This window comes from Berghia stephanieae, chromosome 2, assembly GCF_034508935.2.
Source record: "Berghia stephanieae isolate SIO BIC M18660-M18661 chromosome 2, UCSD_Bste_1.3, whole genome shotgun sequence".
NCBI lineage: Eukaryota > Metazoa > Mollusca > Gastropoda > Nudibranchia > Aeolidiidae > Berghia > Berghia stephanieae.
The window spans coordinates 102445698-102457074 of record NC_088361.1 but is presented as its reverse complement, the minus strand read 5'-3'; the positions used below and the strand labels follow the sequence as shown (position 1 = coordinate 102457074).

At 34.8% G+C, this 11377-nt stretch overlaps 1 protein-coding gene across 1 annotated transcript in view; it reads right to left on the bottom strand.

The window, feature by feature from the left end:
- The window catches only part of LOC144966107 (sialin-like), a 71242-nt gene extending 61532 nt beyond the window's left edge, over positions 1-9710 (bottom strand). Inside the window, exons 1-2 of the mRNA XM_078902190.1 lie at positions 9310-9710; positions 6104-6346 (exon numbers count right to left, since the gene is read on the bottom strand). Coding sequence (XP_078758316.1) covers positions 6104-6346; positions 9310-9317 — 251 coding nt within the window. The 5' untranslated portion in view covers positions 9318-9710. The remainder of the gene's footprint in view (positions 1-6103; positions 6347-9309) is intronic.
- Positions 9711-11377: the final 1667 nt, after the last annotated feature.

Sequence of the window (11377 nt, the reverse complement as noted above, 5' to 3'; positions counted from 1 at the left end):
GATTCTAAGAAACTAAACGTTCCATTTCAACAAGATTTATTGAGTCAGATGCTTATGCAGTTCTGTAACTGGAGGCAAAATATCGTATTTATACGAATTTTTTTGTGGTACTAGGCATGTCTTCACTGGCTCCTTTAGAGTCATTAGGCCCATGGAGCCGGAGCTTATCCCGGTTTATATAGATAGTTCTTAGTTGACGTCACTCAGGTCTTTGCGAGTGTTTTTGCCATCCGCGTTTATGAGTAATGCTCACTAAACTGTATTAACCTGACTATAGACATAAATGGATAGACACAGTTTTGTGTTATACTTCCGTTATACTTCCAGATGGCAATGTTATGAGCTTCTTAGCAAAGCGCATACTATCTATAGATAGTATGCAGATGACGTCACCCAGGCCTTTGTTATTGTTTTTGCCATCCGCGTTTGTGAGTTGTTCTCCCTAAACTGTATTAACCAACCAGACTATAAAAGTTCATGGTTACACAGAGTTTGTGTGTTGGTCCGTTATACTTCCGGATGGCAATGTTGTGAACTCCTTGGCCAAGCGCATTCTATCTATAGCGTAAAACGGACAATAGCAATTGTTTGGATTTGACGCTAGACTATCGCAAAGTACTTTCCGCCAGGTCTAACAGATCAAGCTACCCAATCACTTCTGGGTGGGGGATCAGGAAAAAAAATCTCAACTCCACCCGGGATCGATCTCGGTCCCTTTGCGTGTGAAGCGAGTGCTCTACCAACCGAGCTAGTGATGTTTGTTTTCGTTTTTAAGGGTTTTACGGCGCTTGCAACACATTTAGGAGAAGAAGAAGAAGAATATTAATTATTCAATTAATTAATTAATTAATAATAATACATGACCATGTCGAATTTCGACGTGACAATCGAGGAAAGCTGATATGTTTCACCTACTTTCCCCTCGGCTTTGTCTGGTATTGTAACACACAAGCCTTTTCAAATCTGTTATCTTAATACTGCCACGAAATTTCTACTGTTCACGTACAAAATACTCTTTTCATTTTCTGCCCCATCGACGTTCTGGCCATAATATATGTTTACTGGTAGGCACTCCAAAATTTACCATACGTTTATGAAATATTAACAGTAAATTGGTGCCATGCATTTAGGTAAAATGTGCACCTCTTCTGCACGCCAGATGAACAGTCCAATCACACAAAACTGTATCTATTAACTCTTCTCAGCGTTTATAGTCTGTTAGATGGACTTAATGTGAGAACTAATCACCCAAGTAACGGCCTAAAAGCACCATACAACGAATGATGTATCGAATGTTTATAGGGAAATACACTTTCTTATATCCTTTTCATTGTCAACCAGCTATCTCTCTCGTCTGTGGTCTTTCATTCATCCTGTTTTGTTGATAAAGGGGAACCCGAAACGTCGAATTTATCTGTCTTCGAATATTAAATTGAAGCTTAAATTCCATTTCACATTGTTATTTACTTTCCGGGGGTACGACAGTTAAGTGGGTCATTAAAGGGTCAAGTTAACCACGCTAGTGAGACGATTCTGTGAGATACGGTTCGAATCACATTAAAATAATTATTTACACGTGTGATTAACGTGGACATATCATTGGCAGACAACAGTGTGCTATCCGTCTTTAGTCGATTTTTGGATAAAAATGTTGTTTCCTGTTACCTACTGTCTACAACAATATTATAATATGCCTGTAGAAGAAGAAGAAGAAGAAGAAGAAGAAGAAGAAGAAGAAGAAGAAGAAGAAGAAGAAGAAGAAGAAGATTCCTTGGAAAAGCCTTTTTATTTACAGTCATTCGCCGTATCCAAGTGTAAAATGTGTACCTGGCTGTTAACACGGTTGTCTCTTTCGGAAAAGAAATTGTAATATTGGCTGGCAGGTGTCGTGTCTATCTTAAATGTTAAATATTTCTGTTGGCTGGGAACCCCTTATAAAGCGCTTTGAGCACGTTTAGTGGATGTTGCTCTATATAAATGCTCGTTTTGAAGAATATGAATATTTTGGAGAATATGTAAAGCATTTTGAAGCTCATTGTGCATGGCAATGCACTGAATAAATTTTTATATTTCATTATTTTAAAAATGAATTCTAGCCTCTTTTATAAAACTACGAGATAAGAAAGGGAATCAGATTATTTCGTGATTTTATTCTCAAACTAAATTATCTATTTTGGTGACATGGCGTTTTTTTTTGCAAAAAATAATTTCGCAAGCTAAAATCAGCAAAATTTGCAAAAATAATTGCGATTAATTTACCTAAAAACTCATCATTAGTTCATGAAAGAGAAAGACATTTGTTTGTTTTTAAGGGTTTCACGGCGCTTGCAACAAATGTAAGGTCATATCAACGCCAGTAAAAAGGAAGAAAATGAGACAGTTAAAAAAGAAACTAATCTTGATTCATTATCTTTTTCAAAACGAGATGTTATAAGAGAAAGAAATGTCTTTTTTTAAAAAAATTATTAATGTTTTTTTTTCTTTGCAAAATCTCGAAAGTTTGCAAAACTTTGCAAAAAATTGCTTATTTTGCGGCCGCAATGCAACTATGTGATATTTTGCGATTTTCGCGGCCGCAACGCAAACGCAAGCGATGCAAAAACCGCCAAGCCAGATCTTATTTACTTTCTCATGGCTACGGAAAAGGTTATAACATATGTTTATCACGCCCGTAGATTGCGTTTCCAATACAGTGTTTGTAGAACAATTAGTGTGTGTGTGTGTGTGCGTATGTGTGTATGTGTGTATGTGTGTTGTGTGTGTGTTGTGTGTATGTGTGTTGTGTGTGTGTGTTGTGTGTGTATGTGTGTTGTGTGTGTATGTGTTGTGTGTGTATGTGTGTTGTGTGTGTGTTGTGTGTGTGTATGTTGTGTGTGTTGTGTGTGTGTATGTGTGTTGTGTGTGTGTGTTGTGTGTGTGTTGTGTGTGTGTGTTATGTGTGTGTGTGTATGTGTGTTGTGTGTGTATGTGTGTGCGCGTTTGCGGGGGAGTCTTGTTTACTATCTAATTTCATACCCGTAACTCTGAAGAATATAACCCACGCATTAACCCACCTCATTGATCGAATAGTCGTTTTCGTGTCACTATCGTTACATTTTCGATTTTAAATCAATCGATAGACGAACCATACAGAACCTCGACACATTCAACGAAAGACTTTTATTTGTAACAGTCGCAGTATTCATCATTATTCTTGAAAAGTGAGTGGAGCAGTCACTCATGTTGATAACAATAAGAAATGAAGTGAGTCGAAAAGTGACTGAAGACAAAAGAGAATAAAAACTACAGTTATTATTCTCTGTTCTCTTCTGGTACTTTTCTACTCACTTCATTTCTTGTTATCATCCTTATTCATGTCAACGCAGTTTCAGACAATTGCTTGAAAAACGATGAAATATTAGATCTAAAAAAATGTTTAAAAATGGATTATAAAATTAAATTTTAAAATGTTGAATGTGTGCTCATGTCATTTACAATAATAAAACATATTATTCATTTTCTTCATAGAAAAAAAAAAAACACTAGAAAAGAATTGACAAAACTCTTTTTAAAAGATGACCTCAAAATATATGTTTATAGGTAGGCTATTTAAACTCTTTAAAAAAAAAAGAGAGAGAGAACCGGAGGTGGTAACTCGCTTAAGATCCACTTTTAGGTCGTATCTGCACAAGATAATGAAAGTTGTCAAAAAGATTTAGTTCCCGCGAGCAAAAATGAAATTATGATAAAGGGAATGACTTCAGAGAATTGACGTAGAAAATAGGGTTCAACAGTGGTGACGTCACTTCCCTCGTAATGACGCATAGCAACTGGTTCTAAACTATCGGAACAATTGCGGACGTCATAATCTTTTTCACCGCCCTTATGAAATACTTCTCCGGCGAGCGTAATATAAGTGTATCCAGGGGAGAAAAACATTGTGTATCGGGTCATGTTTTGAATTTTTTACATTCTGATCACATGACATGTGAAAAAGTTCTAGCCAGCATGGAGAATAAAAAGTACCCATCTTCTTTGCTTAGAACCAAGCTGCTGGTTGCTGGGCAGACGTGACATCAGACATTTGAATCCTATTGGAGAGATGGCGAACAGAATTTTTTTTGATATTTGAAAAAGCCTGGGTATCTTTGGATATCTTAGAGGATTTGTCACTAATCAGAATAATCACTACGGCTCATGCGAGGATTCTACATCTAAAATCGATAACGGTACCATAAGTTCGATTTAATTGATTAACGTAACAAAGAAATCTAGGTCAAGCGTGGCTGATCTATTTATTGAAATAGGTCAAAGTACAAAAGCTAATATGGGTATTTTGGAAATAATTATAAACACTGTAACTCATTTGGCTCTATTTTACCAATGTGTGTATAATGTACAAAACAGGCATAGAGATAAGTATTGTTGACTTTTTATTGATTATGCAAATCGCCGTTAATAATCAGTCAGGTAGATAGATAGTAGTAGTAGTGGTAGTAGTGGTAGAAGAAGAAGAAGAAGAAGAAGAAGAAGAAGAAGAAGAAGAAGAAGAAGAAGAAGAAGAAGAAGAAGAAGAAGAAGAAGAAGAAGAAGAAGAAGAAGAAGAAGAAGAAGAAAGTTGACAAGGAGGAAAAGGATGGAAGAAGGAGGAACAGGGGGACGAAAAGGAAAGGAGGATTAGGGGAGGAAGAGGAGTGAGGAGGTTGTTTAGGAGGAGGAGGAGGAGGGGAATGAGTAAAGAAGACTGAGAGAGAAAAAGCAACAACAATAACAGCAACAACAATAAAAAGATACACAAAAAAAAAAACAACAACAACAACATCTTGATAAACCACAACAACATTAGCAAAACAATAACATGGAATAGGAGATGGAGGATTGTAGAGATAGATAGAATGAAGTTGACGTCACTCGGATCTTCGAATTTTCACTTGATTGTATTATCCATACTATAAAAGTTCATGATTATACATAGTTTGTGTGTTAGTCCGTTAGACTTCCGGATGGCAATGTTGTGAGCTTCTTAGCCAAGTACACACTATTTTACCAGGCTAACCAATTGGATTCAGTAGTCTGATGTCACGCCGCCTGGCAACGGCGGCCATCTTGGTTCTAAACAAAGAAAATCATTACTTTTTATTCTTCATGCTGGCAAGAACTTTTCATTACCTTTTCATATGCCTTGTGACCAGAATGTGTAAAAGTCAAAACATGATCAATTTATGTGTTTTTTTTCCCCTCTGGAAATGCTTTTATGCACGCCGGAAGAGCCAGTGTTACTAAGTTACCATACGTCATTAGGAAGGAAGTGACGTTACGACTGTTGAAGACTATTAATATCGGGCAGTACAACACATAATAAAGAGGCCACATACACATTACACTGAGATTTTACCTTCTAGTTTGACCTCTCTTGACCTGACGGCATTTTAGTAATTCAGAAGCTGTACAATGTAATTTCTGCTACAGTTGAAATAAAAATTATTATTATTATTATTGTTATTATTATTATTATTATTATTATTATTATTATTATTATTATTATTATTATTATTATTATTATTATTATTATTATTATTATAATCATTATTATTATAAGCATCATCATTATCAACACTACCACCTCTACCACTACTTTTATTACCGTTGCCGTTACTTTTCCACTATCGTAAAATTGCAAACATACCTTCGTTATACTCCTATTTTACACTACAAAACCACCAATCAATACTATTACTCGTTAAAAACCTTTATGTCTATTCGTCACTCTCTCCATATAAAACAGCATACGATTCTTACACTCTTACTTTTCAGTTTCCCGGGCGTGTTCCCAACCTCTGCACGTGCTTGTGAGTGCGCGTTGGGAACACAGTTCAAATTCCAAAACGCAAGAGTGTAAGAAATCATTTATTCTACCCTTCAATCGAATCACATTTCGTCATTTCTGAGTAAAAGATGTTTTCAAAAATATTTAAATGATACATACTTCTTTTTTCAACAATCTAATTTTAGTGAATTCATCGTTTGATAATCTGACGTCACAAGTTATTATTGTAAACACGATATCATTACGCGTTACTATTTAGGGAGAGGGCTAGAATAATATAAAATAATTTGTTCTTACTTTGAATTTCTCTTTGAGTTACTTTGGGTGTCAGAACAATCCTCCAGAATCTGATTCTCTTTGGTGAGAAGATGGTTTGGACTCTCCGGGTCGATAACAGGGTCAATCATTCCTGCCTTGACGTGTCGCTGGATGTATTCTGTCCTGTGGGAGTTGTCCTTGGAGGACACGGCAGGATCTCTCAGCTTGTCCTCCTCCACGTCATCCTCCCCTCTTGTCTCCTCTTGCTCCGGTAACTCGTCCCTGGAACAAAATAGACACATTTCTCAATAAAAGCACGTATTTAAAATAATAATAAGATGTTAGGCTGGTTGAGAAAACCCAGGAAGATGCGGTGAGCTTCTATTAAAGATGTGAGCCAAAATCGAAAATAAAGTTTTTCCCATAGCAACAAACTTTATTCAGCAAAAAATGCATATCTTGGGTTCTAATAGATATAGAAAGAAAATTTAAAGTGGTAAATGATCAGAAAGATGTGTTATACACAACTGCATGCATAACTCAAATTTATGAAATTTGCGCTTCTTTCCCAGCCAGCAACACATATTATTGGCCTGAAAACCGGTCCTTCAGGTATCGGTCGATTAAAATGACTCGCATCTTGGAAAAAAACCTCTTAAACCTGGGACTTTTCAAACCAAAGTTGAAGGGATCTCAAAAAATTTGCCAGATATTACTTGATAGTTTGGACGAATTGAATCCTTTTATTATTCACAATGGAACGAGAATCGGGTAACCTCTGTGGTGTTATTGTTATGGTAGCGCGTCTGAACGGTAATCAGGGAGTCTGAGGTTTCTTCCCCCAAAATTAAGCTTTCATATAGGGCAATATCCACACTTGCTCAAAGTGTTTTGCAAAGGGTCCCTGGCCAACAGCAACGCGTAACATGCAGAACAAGACATGACGACTGTTAGGCGGTCTTACAATATGTTGGAATAGTCTATACATAATTAAAATATTTTATTTGAAGATAAAATCCAACTAAAATAATGCATTTTATTATTAATTATAAATATATGTCATAAATCATTTAACATTAATTTATTCATTATTGTAATTCATGTTTCTAAAATCAATTTCTTATGGATAAATAAAATTCATTAATGTTGTTTATTTACTTATTTTAAATATAAATCGAATAAACAGAGATATCAAACTTCAACAAATAACATAAGATAGGTGTTAACAATTCCGGCTTCCCCTTTATCGAAGCAAATGATTATAAGATAACTGAGACAAACGGCTCGAATTTTAAAACTACATTAAAGCACAAGATGAATTTATGAAAATTCCTTTTATCCTTAACCATTTCCCTCTCCCTTGAGAATGAATGTACTCATGTTAAAAACGTTCTCCAGCTCTTGTTGCCAAAACTTTGTCGTACTATGAAAATCACATGTTAAAAATTTTGGACGAAAAACCTGTCTTTCAAATATCGATCGATGAAAATGTCTATCATCTTGGCAAAATCTCACAAAACTTGGCAATTCGCGATTTTTCATTGGAACTCCAAATTTTGAGAGTTTTAAAATTAAGAAATTAAGGAGCAGGCACCGGTGTAAGATAAAGAATTGAACAAGTGTGTGTGTGTGTGTGTGTGTGTGTGAAAGGTGACTGAAAAGCAAGAAAGAAAAATACAAGAAATAAACATCCACCAGGTCGACTGATTTTTGGGATGGTGTTTCTTTTCTTGTTTTTTCTTTCTTGCTTTGTCTGGCACCTTTCATACACACTTGTTCAGATCTTTATCTTAAGGAGTTTTTGCCAAGATGAGGTTCTTTTTTTTTTTAATAGACTGATATTCGAAGTATGAGTTTTCAAGCCATTGCAAAAAAAAAATGTGTTGTTTTGTCAAGAATACGATGTATTAGGAGTAGTAAACATGATAAATGTAAGAACAAGCAGGAATAGTAAACATGATAAATGTAAGAACGAGCAGGAATAGTAAACATGATAAAATGTAAGAACAAGCAAGAATAGTAAACATGATAAAATGTAAGAACAAGCAAGAATAGTAAACATGATAAATGTAAGAACAAGCAGGAATAGTAAACATGATAAAATGTAATAACAAGCAAGAATAGTAAACATGATAAAATGTAAGAATAAGCTGGAATAGTAAACATGATAAAATGTAAGAATAAGCAGGAATAGTAAACATGATAAAATTTAAGAACAAGAAAACAGCTCCTGTTTTAGCGTTCTTGATCCAGTATATCTCGTTCTTAATTTAAGTTTATCAGAAAACAAAATCTGCGATTTAACAACGTCATAGTATCAGAATTTAATTGGCAATTGCCAGTGTAAATTTTAATAAATCACTTGTAAAACACTATTTACCCATGAGGCATGCGATAAACCCCTGTGTCCTTTTAAGTTCAACAAACTGGGATAAACTCCGGCAATACAAGACATGCGGTAAGTACCCGTTTCTGGTTTTACGTTTCAGAAACTGGGATAAACACCGCGGCTTTGTGCGACTGATGGCTATGTAAGCTATAATATTATATTAACAACTTATAACTCTTCTACATATAACAATATATTATGAATCTCTCCTTGTGCTCTAGTAATAAATTGTCTTTTCCTTCTGTAGCAAAAATCGATCTATTTCTGTTCACGAAATCATTCCGTACTCCATGCGCCACTGCTTATGTCGACAGATGGTGGGAATAATCCTTAGCGGTCTCTTTCGCCCTGCTATCGCGTACTCTGAAAAAACGCATTTTCACAATTTTGACCAGAAAACTCGTCCTTCAAATACCCATCGATTAGAATGAACCTTGCTTTGTCAAAATCTCTCTAACCCGAGACTTTTAATTTCATTCACCTGCTTCATTCACTCCCGCACAATACGTTTTGACTTAGTGAGTTGCAATTTTATTTATTTTGACATTCAGTTAATTCTGCTCCACTCTGCTTTAGTACCACATTGAAATGGCGTGTCACGTATTCAGTTTCGATCCATACTGTTTTAGCATACTCCAAAATTAGATGAAAAGCAAGCAAAAAAACAACATGTTTTTAAAAAAATATTTGGCCAGAAAACTCGTCCTTCAAATATCGATCTCTCTCTCTCTTTCTCCAACAACAATAACAAAGAGCTATATATATATATATATATATATATATATATATATATATATATATATATATATATATATATATATATATATATATATATAGGGTGAACAATAATACTCACCAGACCATATTGAAGATTATCACAGTCACTGACTTTGGCGAAGGACGTGAGCACTGACACAACCTGTATTATCCTTAAAAAATCCTCCGCGGTTTTAGCCCAGTTCCTGAACGTAACCCTAAACAAGACTCTATTGTACACATTCTTATACAGCCATGTATTTATCAGATTGCAACATTCCTTGAGGCAGAAAGTAACAACAGAGTATTTCGCTTTAACGGAAAGTCACCCGTCATTATATTTTAAGTCACAATACTCTTCAACAGTCGTAACGTCACTTCCTTCCTAATGACGCATGGTAACTTAGTGACACTGGCTCTAAACTATCGGAACAATGGCGGACGCCCGTATGAAATATTTCTCCGGCGAGCATAAAGGTTATCCAGAGGGGCGGCGTGACATCAGACTATTGAGTCGTATTTCACACTCCAGTGAACATGAATGAATCACTACCAAAAAAAAATAGATATATAATATTATATGAACTCCACGCACTTGTGCTTGTGAATGAATGAATGTATGACGTCATAATGATAATAATAATAATAATAATAATGATAATAATAATAATAATAATAATAATAATAATAATAATAATAATAATAATAATAATAATAATAATAATAATAATAATAATGATGATGATGATAATAATAATAATAATAATAATAATAATAATAATGATAATGATAATGATAATAATATAATAATAATAATAATAATAATAATAATAATAATAATAATAATAATAATAATAATAATAACAATAATAATGATAATAATGATAATAATAATAATAATAATAATAATAATAATGATAATAATAATAATATCATTCAAGATATTACTGATACGACCAGTCTTGTTTCTGTCTTGTTTATCGTGAACCTGGTCTTTGGTCTCTACTAGCTTTATGAATGAATGGACTAACTGGGGAACTAGTAGTATTGTATCGTGTAGGAAAGTAGTAACAGTAATAGGAAACGTAGTGAAAATTATAAATAATTAATTGGTAGTTCTCATGGCAGTAGTGACCTCGGAAATGAGAAATGATATGGGAATTGGCTAAAATTATCTCGATGTCCCGATTTGGTGTTTATGCAGATATATTGTTGTGTTGTTGTTGTTGTTGTCGTTGTTGTTGTTGCTGTTGTTGTTGCTGTTGTTGTTGTTGCTCTAAAATTATTATTGCTATATTTGCTAGTTTGCTTGTAGGTTGTTTGTTGTTGATGGTTTTTTTCTTAGCTTTGTAAATCAAACTGTTTAAATGTGAAAATGGAACGATGTGTGAGAATTGTAGTTTGGGAAAGGGGGGGGGGGTGGGGGGGGGGGTAATAGCAGTGTTGATATGGATAAACACGTCCATGAAATATAAATAGGTTTTTTTTTAAAAAGTGCAACACCAATTAATTCTATAAAGATAGTAACGTTCACAACGTGTTTCCTTAGGATTGGAAGGTCCAGGGTTCGAGTCCTGCGCTGACCGGGCATAGTTGAATCCTTGGAAAAGGAAATTCTTTTTTATAAATCTAATTTTAGTTAGAATTATAAAGTTGATATCTTAAGTCACCATTTATTGTTGTAAACTTGATATCATACAGCGTTCGTATTTATGAGAAGGGGTAAAATAAATTATATTCAATCGTAGATGATAGAAATTCACCCCAGGTTTCATATTTGTGGCTAAATATTCTAGTTCCGGAATTTTGTTCATCCCGACAAAAACCACTTGGAGATTGTGAGTAACAAGTCAAAACACGCCCATAATGCTCAAATGGTAGAGCACTTGCTTCCCAATGAGAAGAAGCGAGATCGATCCCGGATGCAGCCGAGATTTTTTTTCTGATCCCCTGTCCACCCAGCTGTGATTGTGTTCGATCTGACGGAGAGTCTTTGTGATAAACTAGTGTCCAATCCAAAGGTTACAAATCAATTGCTGTTATTATGACACACGCTTTCGGATCGGAAAGTCATGGGTTCGAGCTTCGCTCGGCTCATAGTTGAGTCCTTGGAAAAGGCTCTTTACTCACATTCTCTCACCGTACTCAGGTGTAAAATGAGTACCTTT